The sequence below is a fragment of the Monodon monoceros genome, unplaced genomic scaffold (assembly GCF_005190385.1).
Source record: "Monodon monoceros isolate NGI ecotype Baffin Bay Population unplaced genomic scaffold, NGI_Narwhal_1 Super_Scaffold_3, whole genome shotgun sequence".
NCBI lineage: Eukaryota > Metazoa > Chordata > Mammalia > Artiodactyla > Monodontidae > Monodon > Monodon monoceros.
In genome coordinates, this window is record NW_021703780.1 from 1,335,669 (window position 1) to 1,348,502 (window position 12,834).

Below are 12,834 nucleotides of genomic sequence, written 5' to 3' on the forward strand. Positions count from 1 at the left end.
AAGTCTCTGTCCACAGCTGGATCTTCTGCATATAATTCCTTCAATATACACTGAGTGACTGATACTAAATTATTCAATAAGAATGCTCTTCCTTTGTTTTATAACTTAACAGAATATGAAAAGCTTATAGATTTGTTTCCAAGGGCAAAAGATGAAACCCATTTATAAAATAATGATTTTACGCCAATGATAGTGTCAGTTATTCAGTAGCAGCATCAAACAAGTCTTTACTGAGCCCTCCCATGTGCCAGGAATTGCAGGCCCCTGGGATATGGCGGTGGGTTAACAGGTAAAGGCCTGTCCTCAAGGTGTTTACATCCTGGCAGTGGAGGCAGAAAATCGAGACGTAAGTGAATACAATATAAGCAAAGAGTCTGCTTTCATGGCTCCTCCCATCATGAGCCACTCAGCATGATACGGTATGAGCTATCTCCCCGCCTCCTCACAGATTCTACCAGGCAGGTTTTACAGAAATAGAAACCAAGTCATTTGAACAGATATTTTCAGTGGAACGGCATTTTATTAAATACCCACGATGTTTCACCTACTATGCTAAATGCTTTATTTACATGCACTTCTACTTTGGAACACATTAAATCTAGGATAAGACTTGTAGAATTCAATATTTTAAAATAGCAAGAAAAATGAGAGTAAGAAAACACAAAGATGAAGAAATAATGTTTTTTATAATTGATTTTTTCCCCATCTCAAAGAGGGATTTGTGTGCAAGCTTTGAAGATTTATGACATTTTCCTCTGAAGTTTACAGAGTCACCACTGCTATTAATTGTAGAATTCAAGAAATTAATATCAAAATATCAATTTTCTGACATATTTTAAAAGGAAATGTAGGGACTTCCCTGGTAGCGCAGTGGTTGGGAATCTGCCTGCCAATGCAGGGGACACAAGTTCCAGCCCTGGTCTGGGAGGATCCCACATGCCACGGAGCAACTAAGCCTGTGGCCACAGCTACTGAGCCCGCATGCCACAACTACTGAAGCCCATGCACCTAGAGCCAGTGCTCCACAAGAGAAGCCCGCGCACCGCAATGAAGAAGAGCCCCCACTCGCCACAACTAGAGAAAGCCCGCGCACAGCGACAAAGACCCAACGCAGCCAAAAAAAAATAGATCAATTTATATAAAAAAGGAAATGTAAAAAAGCCCAAACTTGGCACCATATTAAGTATTTGTATAAAATGTGTAATTTATGTAAACATGTATATTGAAAGGTGCAAGAAGAGAATGCTTTAATTCAAAACGTTATAAGTTACTACCCTTGAAGGTTTCAGGACTATAAATTTTTGATTAGAAGGAAAACCTCCTAGTTTCCTGAATACACACTGTATACCATTCCTACAAAAATATACAATGATCATTAAGTAGATCCTCAGAAAAAGTTTTTCCCCGTAACTGGTGTGTTTACAGCATTAATTTAAATGCATGATATTAAGTCCTGTATAGTTTAATTTAAATAAACTTGAATTTTGAAACTGTTAAAAGACTGATTTATTTTTCCCTTTAATGGCAGAAACTATTAAGAACATGCGTTCCTTCTATTAGAAACCGTATCATCATTTTCTACGATATCAGGAAAAGAAAGCTTACCAAGAACTAATTTCTTATTTGGAAGTGTCTGTCGAATAGCAGCAAGGACAGCACAGTAGCAGGGAGAGGACGGCCCCCAGACCCCGGGGACAGACGCGTATGTGGGCGTGCTGGGCCGAGGGTCCGGCAGGTGGTGCCCTGCACAGCCCGGGGACCAGCCCTGCAGTGGGAGCCCGGGCCTGAGCCCAGAACTCGCTCTCCTCTAACAGACTGCTCCTTTCTCTGGTCAGAGAAAGTCTTGCAATGAGTAATCTTATGGGGAATTAGGAGGATTGTCCTTTGAGGAGAAAATTAATAAAAACATTTAAAATCTCAGTTGTCAGAAATTATTTACTATCAAGTGTCAAAAAAAAAAACAACTTGAGGATTCTGACACTCCTTTTAAACTTAAATTACATGACGATATTTATACCCCACAAAATTATTACAAATATGAAGTGCTTCTGATGATAAACAAACATTATTATAAAACAAAGAAAAAGATGAAAAAAAGTTTCTGTAACATAAAATCAGCAAAAGGTTTTAAAATATAAGAAATCCGTTCATTTGCTCTTGACTGTTTTACCTCACAATACGATAGCAGTATCTCTTGATATGTTTAAGAGAAATGTTATATAAAATATACTGTTATAAATGAGAGTAACTAGGAAGTTTCATAATATCATGCTCTTATTTATGTGCAGACCATACACAAATGAAAATTATGTTACTTCGTATATTTTCCCTGAAAACACTAAATTATCTGCCCTGATATCCACCTAAGGATGGTGTTCAATACATATATACACAGGACTTGGGTTTTTCATTAGAAGCTCAGTTTGCACTAAGATGTTCTGCAGGTGACAGAGCCTAAAGTTTTTGTAAAATTGTGTTTGACTTTGTCTTTTTCTAACCTAAAACTGCATTAATGAGTTATGGGAGGTCATTTGTTTTCTTGAGAGTAGATTTTCTCTAGAAATGAACTGCTCCTACGATTTTATCCCTGATGAAAGTTTTTCTCAAATAGGATCACAGCCCAGCTTTCCCTCATCTGTGCTCACGCTGACAACTGCTCCCTATCCCAGGGGCCCCCGCTCTGTGGCAGAAGGAGTCACAGGCGGCATATGCTTCTTCACCTGTAAAAATCAGGGCTTGAACTACACAAGCCTTAGTGTCTTTTTTAGCTCTAAAATTCTGATTCTATGATACAAAATCTGAATTTGAAACTTTGAACCACCGCTTATTCCGCTCCCTGGAATAGTTTGAGACAACTGAGGGTGATGATTAGCAGTGCTGTTTAAATGTATAAACAGTCTCTGCCTCTACACAGAGAGCACACGTGAGCGTTAAGTCGTAAAAGGAAATTTCATCAAGAAAATATTAAAGGCGACAAAAACAGTAACAGGGAAAACGTCACTAGGATTTCATACTTGTTATTGTGGACCTTACAGCTTGGCTATTTTAGAGGCACCAAGCAGAGTAACCAATAAATACCCTCAAATGACAGTGTGCTGATAAGATCAAGATTACTTGGCTGCAATCTGTCCAAGTTATCTGAGGAATAACTATGGGGAAAGATTGCTCTCCTGACAAAACTTCACACAGCAACACTTCCATCAGTACAGTATTTCCAGTCCTAAAATTCTATATGGTGTTTGTAGGGGGGAAGAAAAAAAAAAAAAAAAAAAAAAAAAGGATACTAAAAAAATTCTAGAACTAAATAATCCTAGGGTATAGCTGTATCTTCTAAATTCCATGAACTAATATTTGAGTTTTTACCAATACATCAAAGAAAACATATATATCTTATCTACATATGCTTGGAAGAAGCATCTTGGAAGAAAAACTCTTTTAAACACTTAAAATTTTTTTTAAAATGACTAAACTTCTTAATTACTGACACTTGATAGAAGAAACGTTCACATGTTGAGGTCTGGGGAAGACATTCTGGCTTATACACACGTTAACTTGAATTTTATACTAACTGGAACAGCCTGTTTGTGGCTGTTCAATCAAACATACATTGTACGTCTGCTTTAATTATTACAGAAAAGGGCACAGTGGCCAGAAGTAAAGAATGTCCACGCTAAAAGTAAAGATGAAATGCCTGTCTCCCTGGGCCACCAATGCTGGTCCTTCTTGAATGGTGAGATTCCCTTCCCAGGTGCCAAGGCCACACTGACTCGCCGTGTACATGCTGGTCTGTATCCCTGACGTGTTTGATGTTCTTTGTTCTGACAAGATATAAAACTGTGCTGAAAACCATGCTTCTCTGGAACAGTTCCTCAGAGTTATCTGAGAGGCTGTCTTCTGGGCTACAGTCCTCAGTTTGGCTCAAATAAAACTCTTTTCTATCAAATAAAATTCTTTTCCCATTACAGATCGTTTATTTTCGTTGACACACTTGAGTCAACATTCTTTTTCTCCGGTTTAAATAAAGCTTCTAAAACATGCTACCAGCATTCTCAAAGGGAACTATTTTTCTAATTGTGAGTATGCAGGAGAAATTTAACAGATTACAAATAAATATAAAATTAGAAAAATCACCTTTGGAATACTATATAAACAAAACAGAAATTTACTTTTAAAAAGAGAAAAACAGAAAATCTGTCTTCAGAAGTTGCAGAAGTAACTTTCCTCAGAACACTAACAATCCCAGCTGCTTCACCAAGAGTGAAAGTGGCAGCACAGAAACCAAGTTTAAAGCGTATTACTTTTCTAAAAGAAAAACTATTTATCTTTCACAATTTGCTATGAACGAGTTGAAAGATTTGCTATTTTTTTTCCAACTATGAGATTTTTACCAGATAAAAAGTCTTCAGCTTTATGCGAACTTAAGAGATATGGCAAGATTTTCTGCAAAGCTCAAAAACTTAAGGGTTTACCTTAAAACTCTGAGTCCGACAAAAAACTGATAATGGCTTTAGGAAGATTTGTAAGAAATGCTTGTTATACCAAGGATTCCATATCACACATCAGCCAAATCCTTTCAACTCCAGCTACCTGGGTGTGCTCTCCCTTCTTTAAATGCAGTGGTCAGTATGTGTTTACCAGACTCCCTGAGACACAAAGGGCAGGAGAGGCTTTTCTGCGGAGGGGGAGGCCTGCAGATGTGGGCCAGGTGATACATCCGCCATGTGTACTCGGCCCCCGGCCTCCCGCCCAGCTTTCTCCCAGCCCATGTGGTACGGGGAGCCCTGGTCTACAGCCAACTCTCCAGGCGGCCCACTTCCTCAGCCCGAAACACCTCCAAACACACTTTCCTGCGCACAGCAGGCCCCTGTCCTGAGCAGCAGCCGGACCACCCCCTGCCACTTGTTGACCGTGCTCGGGGCCAGGAGCCTCTGCAGACACAGGCCAGCTGGACTCCTGTCAAGCACAGCACACACAAAGGTCGGTGACTGGGATGGGGTGGGTGCAGCAAGGCGGCTACCAACCTCCAGGAATGAGACTGTGTCCACAGATAAGAATGTTCTTTTTGATCTGATGCTTCTATACATACATTTAAAATTCCTATGGGGTACTTCCTCAATTTAAAGGGGATCGTTTAATCCAAATTAAACCAAGGAAGGCGTATTTAACAGGCCGCATAACCTCACTCCACTTCTTAGGGCTGCGGGCCAAATTCTGAACTGTATTCCAACATCGTTCGGAAAAAAGCTGAAAGGAAGAGACGTATTTTAAAAGCAAGACTACAGGTGTGAACCTTGAAGAAGCACTTCTCAGCTAACATTGGCTATATAAGCAAGAACCATACATCGTAACAAGCTGGTTAGGTGAATAACCAAAACCAAATTATTTATGCTTTTATTTAAGTACGACCCTTTTCTGCAGTTATATACAGATTTAAGTAGAGAGCACCTACTTAGACTGTATAAGCAATAGAATTATTACAAAAATGACAACAGGAGACATAAAATATCTGTACCCCTGAATATTCTAAAATTACCAGGCAATGCTAGCAATTCAAGGTGTGCGGGGCATTTACGATCAAAGCCATTTTCTCTGAAGGCTGGAGGTGTGTCTCCCCCCAGACAGACAGTGAGCCAAGCAGAAAAGACCCAGCGCTGGGACGTCACGCGGAGAGGTCCTCCTGACGGAAGCCCTGCTGCCCTGTCTGACCTGACACAGACAGACGCTGCCACCAGGTGACCAGAACCGAGCACAAAATGAGGCAAGTCTCACTCCTCCAACCATACCCAACAGCTGGGGAAGCACTGACAGGACCTGCGAATGAACGCTGTGCTATTTGAACAGTAAGTCAAATGCTCAAGTGCTAGTTTACCGACTTCTAAAAAACTGTTTAAATTACTAGTATTAATTACTAGTCCTCATTTTAATTTGGAAGCTAAATTTGTCTTTTCAAATTAGATTAAAAAACAAATTTACAATCACGTAAAATCCTGCTAAGCTGTCAGGTAATTAAAACTGCTTATGTAAACTTATACTGTTTACAAACAACAGCGACAATTTCTAACAGGATGCACTGTGAATCTAATTCATGGCACACTGAGTATCACCTAGGTTTCTTCTCTTTCTGAGAAAAAGGACAAAAGGGAAAGGAAAACCAGACCACCACTTTGCTGGAGAGAAGATTTTTGCTATTACAGTCATAAACTGGTACTTTTCTTCTATTCCTCTCTCCTGAATCTACCTTCTTCTGTATATCCTTTATGGCTTACGAATCTCAAAGTAAGTGAATGAAATCCCACTACAAGTATTTAGAAGCACTGCCTCTTCTAAAGCCAACTGAAGCAACAGTGAGCAGGTAAAGCACAATTCACATCGGGAGGACTCAGTCACAGGGACGGGAAGGTGGAGACCAAACCAGTGTCGCCTACCTGTACTTGCAGGAGCTGTGCCTTTTCTTCTTTTTAAATCAACGTCTATCATTCTGGTTTCACGTTGGTATAATAAACATTCAGGAGAGAAACTACTTTTTAAATCTCCAAAAAAGAAACTTCATAAAAGAAACTTCCTAATGTACAACCTCATGCTAACAACTTTAAAATAAAAAATTAGAAATTTTATTAGAAATCTATGTATAAACGTTTACTGTCTTTTTAAACATAGAAACATTTTTGTAGTTACGTAGACGATCTGACGAATCTGCTGCCAATTTCCTAATGGAGGCTTGCAACCTAATCTGGTGCCCAGGAGCTACCTGATGCCAAATTGTGGAAATACTAGAATTATATTTTTTTAACCCCAGTGATTATCTACATAAAGGCCACATCTTTATTTTTTAAATATCAAGAAAAAATACAGTTTAGTTATACTAAATTGATGAAACTGTACAAAAATTTAAAATGTACTTTATGCATGTATTTGATGAGCTTGAATTGAAAATACAGCCTTTTTATTTCAGCAAGTCATTAATAATCTGCTCTGTTTGAAATAATTAAAAGAGTAGATAATTAGCCTCTATTCTTAACATTTTTCCTCTATAATAGATCCGTACTGTGATGGTTCAGAATAAACCTTTCAGGTATGACGTATCTCTAAGTTTTCAAAGAGAACCTGAGCCACATGGAAATGTGTTCCCTTCTGCTGTGTGACTGTCCGAAAGAATCTATGGCTTCCATTCTAAACGCGTCACTTGCCTCTGCTCTAATATGTCCTCTGGGAAGCCCTAGCGGTGCAGACAGCAGAAAGCAGAGATAACTGCTCTAGATGCTTCTCCCTGGAGTCACCACATGTAGTCAGCACATATTTTAAATGAGTTTAGAGTTAAACTCATTTTCAGAACAAAGGAAAAAACACACCTTTGAAGGCTACCTTTCAAAATCCTGTTTGAGAATGTCCGTAGGGGGTTAAACCAAAGGCTTTTCCTGACAGGAAACCTGAAGATTTAGTCTAATTTTGGCCCTATTTCACAGAAATTTTAAGAGACAAATGACACTTCTTATAAGGCGGTAAAAGTTTTGGAAGAGAAGCTGTAGAGTTGACTAGCTCAAGCTGGAAGAAAACAGACCCTTCCATAGGCGTTTATGCTTTCAAGATGAATTTTTTTTTTAATGTTGATCTTTATTCTTGTTTTTTTCCTCCTATTTGTCTCCCCTTAGAAAAACAGAAAGATCACATTTGGGCTACAGAGGAGGCTGCGGAAGCAGAGTGAGGAACTCCCGGATACTTGGCAGGGTGTGTTGAGGCGTAATGCTCATCTCCTGTCTGTGTCCTGGTGTGCAACATCTAGGGGCACCATCTACCAGGTTCGTATGCGTTATTATAAAAATTGGAATCCAGAGAAGGCTCTAATGCAGTGTTTATAAAAATATCAACCCTATGACCCAATGAATGCTGCTGACCAATGAATGCTTCATATACAGAAGAATGTAACCTGGACAAATGTGGCTTTTTTATGTAGGACTGCTGTCTCTGAAAATCTATCACCATCTTGGCTCATGAACTTTTCTTGAAGACCACAAGACTAAATACAATTAACATTTTAACCCAAAGCACCATGTAAAGACTTAAAAAAAAAAAAAAAACTTGTATGTTAATTAGGTTTCTTAAATTCATGCATAAAAACCAGCTTTACTTACAAAGACACAAAGAAGTCTTTTCCTGTCTAAAATATTTACAGTCTATCTTTTTAAAATCGTATTTCACCTCACAAGACTGGGTTATCAATCAGTTACAAGCATTTCTCTGGTGTTAAAAGTCCAAGTACAGGTGTTAACAAATAGAAGAACTTACAATTCATTCTTTAGATTTAGAATGCAACAAGCTTTCATTTTGAAAATAGGTTCTGGAGAAGACCTGAATGAAAGCAATGCAGCTTCACAAAAAGGCACTGCCATCATCGTGCCATCCGTCACCATGTTCAGAAACACACTTGATGAAATATTATCTTCAACCACAGAACACAGAGAGGTCTGTGGAACCACCATGCAGGACACGGAGAAGATGGGCTGTCCGTCACCTGGCTTCTCTGAGGCAGCTTCCTCACGTGCAAAACAGATCCAAGTCATGTACCAAACCAGACAACTTCCCAGGTTTCTTCCAGACCCAAAATGTTGTGATTACGAGAGGATGGCCAACAGAAAGTCCAAATGATGTTTAGGAGACTTGCCCTCATACTGACTGCATTTCTATTACACCTAACTAGGACGCTCATAAATATCAATTAGGAGTCTATCAGGAACAATCGGGTGTAGATTACATGAAAGAAAAATTGTACTTATTCCCAGCAAACGTATAATTAAGGCCAATATCTTACATAAACACACCCACACATGCACATGCCTATGCTATATAATGACATTACCTGTACAGGGGTAGGCAGGTGCACAGTAAAGAGCTGGCGTGTCCACTGACATACGCACACTCTGATGACAACAACCAGGAAGGCATCTAGGTGCCAAGTGGCCAAAGTGGACAGTATGTCACCACGGCTAATTCTTCTAGGAAACACAAGTTCTGTCTCCATCTGTGTCACTTCTCGTATCATCTGCCTTTGCACTGGCTATCGATTAAAAAGCCACATTAAGTACATAGTATCCGTGTACTTAAAAAGATACTGGAGGTATTAAACTGCTTCTGAATTTGACAATTAACTGAATACTTGATATTAAGAAACCACATTTCAGGTAATGATAATAGTATTTTAGTTACAGTTTTCACAAAGCATCTTTACCTTTGAAAATTACATACTGAAATAATTATGGATGAAATGATGTGACCTGCTTCCAAAATAATTCAGGGTGAGGGAGGCGGTGTAGATAAAACGAGACTGGCTGTGAGGGGATAACTGTCGAAACTGGGCAGGTACACGGGAGGTTGTGGTATCACCTTTGGTGCTCTTAAGTATGTTTGGAATTCTCCAAAATAAAATAATAAGAACTCCTTCTGATGGTGAGCTCAAAAGAACACACCAACTTTCCAACTGAAGGACAGTTATCTGTTGGGACTGTCTATACTGTTCATATTAGTCGTGTTTGCCGACAACAGGTGGGCACGGCTCAGGATGTTCCTCTGAATGTCAAGGACGATTAAATCCTAACCTATAAACATCTGACTAATGAATTTAGGAAATTTACATTGTATTGTCACAAAATCTGTGGAGTAAGTTCAAAGAGTCGTAAACTGTTATGTTTCACTTCCTAATTTTAAAGACCAACTTATGAAAATAACTTTAGGTAAACCTCATCACTAACAAAAGGATCCATATAATGCACATTCCTCCAAGTACTTCATATGCGAGCGGCAACTTCTACAACAGGCTTGGTCAGAGTGAATAAAAAGGCAGGTCTCCAGTTACACAGAAGCTAGTGTCTTTTTTTTTTCTTCCAGAAATGCTGATTTTCAGCAGTTTTGGATAAATACATATAGCAATACATAACACCAAGACGGCAGGGCAGGAATCCATTAGGTAAGGGTGTGTCTCTACTTATCTTCAAGAAAGATTCAGACCTTTAGTGATGGAATATCGGTTATTAGATCCTTCAGGTATGGGTGTGACAATAAGGCATATGAATTTTCCTGGCACTTCTCCAGTTTCAAATGGTCTATATGCTGTCTTCATAAATGACACATGCTTTCCAGAAATTCAAATATTTTCAGAACTAAATCATACAGTTGGATTGTTTCTTATAAGCCTGAGTAGGGAAAACGTTTGTCAGACCGTGATCCTGTTTGTATCACTGTATTTACAGCCTCTTCACTGGAGAGGGGAAGGGTGGCACTTACTGAGCACCTACTGGGTCTCTGGACTACTTCTCTGTGGCTCTTTCCCTGGAAAACTCACATCCCTCATTTAGGTTCAGTGGCAACAACACCTCCTCTAGGAAACTTCCTTGGGCCTCCCGCTAACGAGACTGAGGCAGAGTTCTGCACTCCCCACTTCGCAATACCTTTCACAAGTACACTTATGTAATAAACAACATGTGAATTGTTTAAAGACATAGGTCTCTCTCACTAGACTACAAGCTCCAAGAGGCCAGAGACCATGTGGGTCTTGCTCATCACGGCTCTTCAGTCCCGAGAGCACATCCACCACACTGATTACCAGCCCCGGCTGCACCACAGTCTCCTGGGAGCTTTAAAAAATACTGCTGCGTGGACTCCACTGCTAGAGAGTCTAATATAATGGTCAGGAATGGGGAGGATGCTGGGAAGTGACAGTCTTTAAAAAAACCCAGTGGGTTGTGACGGGCAGCCACGTCGAGAGTCCTGCCCAACAGAGCAGACTCAGTACACGAGAACCTGAGGACCTCTAAATATCCCCCAACAACCTCAGACTGTGCATATGTTGTTTGATGTCATTTTCACTTGCTAGAACTGTAAAATAACTAATGACATACTAGAAATTTAGATATGGCATCAGTGAAGAGATATTTGGGTTTTCCTAAACATCAACAATAGAAAAGAACAGACTCATAGCCGGAAAATACTCAACTCCAAGCCACCTAATTCACGACAAAACTAAACTATATATAAATAATCATGGCCTCTCTGTGGCACCTCCTTCTGTGCCAGGGCTGCTCTCATGTTACTTTACTTTCTCGTCCGGAAACCTTGTAGGAATCGCTGCGCCTTATTTATACAATCTATTTGGTGTCTCAGGCCACTGAAACTGCATTTGCCAAGGTCACCAACAGCCTCAGCACAAAATCTAAAGGACACCCCTTTATCGGACTCTTCACCGTAAAACCCTTGCTGACCCTCCTTTCCCTCCCGGCTCCCTGGCCACCCTGCAGGTTTCTCCTCCACCAGTGCTGTAAAGAGCACTCCCTAGGACTCTGTCCTACATTCCTACATTTCCTTCCTTTTTCTCCTTCTTGGGTGAATATGTCAACTCCCAGGGACCATCTACGTGCAGAGCACACCCAAACCTCTCGCTCTTTAAATTCAGTTACCTACTGGACGCCTCCACTTGTTCATCAGACAGCCGCACACCAACCGGTCCAAAGAAAAGGGAAGACCGTCTTCTCCTCCTCGCCCCAACCCCACGGCGCCCCATCCCCACCAGCTGCCAAGGTCAGACCTCTGGGCATCACCGAGCCCCTCCTACCCCTCCTTCCATCACCAGGTCCTGTCGATCGCAGGTTCCGGACAGCTCTCGAACCCCCTCCTCCTCCACACCCACGGCCCCCGTGCCGGCGAGATGCCTGAATCACCACAGCAGCCTCCTAACCGGCTCCACTGTCCCCATCTCATCGGGTCTTTCCCAGGCTTCAAACCCCTGGACGAAGTCCATCCAGGCCCGGGGCCTCCTCACCCGGCCTCAAGTCCTGCCACTGTGCTGGTTGTGAACCAGCTGTGACTCTTCCTCCACTCTCCTCAGGGCCTGTGCTGGAGGCGGCCCGGCAGGCATTCCTCATCCTCTAGGTTCTCTGCTAACACAGAGTCCTGTCTAAGACACGTCCCCAAACCTGCCATCTACCAGTCACAACCTGGTACTTGGTTAGTTGAGCTCCATGAGGGCTGGGACTGCGTCCGTGCACCTGGACTTGGCATGGTGCCTGGTGCGCAGCAGGGCTCAACATGCACTTGATGGAATAGTGAGTGTACTGTTCCTGTTGATCAAGACTAGTATCATTTCTACAACATCATGTCGCTTCCACAAGAGGTAACTGTTCCGTAAGCCGAACTTCTGTCAACACTGCCAGTCAGCCATGAGACAGGCATGCTGAGAGGGCTTTCTCCTTCCCCTGCTCTCTTACTCGCCCAGGGAGGATGCTAACCGGGGTGGGGGGCAGGTATAGTTACAAAGGGAACGACTCATCCCTCAATATAGAGCATTCCCAGAGTGTGTCGAGTGACGAGGGGGAGGACTCATGCAGGGAGAAAGGGTCTTGCCTTTGAGGTCCCGCACGCAGCCCTCCTGGCAGCTGTGCATGAGCTGGAGGATCCATCGGTGCTGGGCTCCGATGCACTGCCACGCAGGGTCGCCCGGCGCGTGGAGGTCAGACAGGTACCTGAAACAGCAAGGCCAAGGCTGACCCAGTCAGCTTCTGCTGCACAGCCATAATGAGGACAAGAGGAAAGCTAGCATATCTTAAAGTCATCACTTTTAAGAAAACCTAAAACTTTGTCAATTAGTAAAGCATTCGTCAATACTAGTCTTTAATATTCAGTTCTAAATGAAATATATTCAGATTTCTTTTCAGGCAATTAACAAACAATAAACCTACACTTTAAGAAGTTAGGACTTTATAAAAATACAACCAAGAAGACAAAGACAACTTGCAATGCCCCTATAACGCCCAGTGAGAGCGTATCTTTATGGTTACATTTTGTTCACAG

General features: G+C 41.4%; 1 protein-coding gene across 5 annotated transcripts in view; it reads right to left on the bottom strand.

The window, feature by feature from the left end:
- Positions 1-12,834, bottom strand: part of EXOC2 (exocyst complex component 2) — a 155,960-nt gene that overhangs the window by 71,421 nt on the left and 71,705 nt on the right. For all 5 annotated transcript variants that reach the window (XM_029244250.1, XM_029244252.1, XM_029244251.1 and 2 more), the window contains one exon: positions 12,388-12,506. In XM_029244250.1, the coding sequence (XP_029100083.1) occupies positions 12,388-12,506 (119 nt within the window). The remainder of the gene's footprint in view (positions 1-12,387; positions 12,507-12,834) is intronic.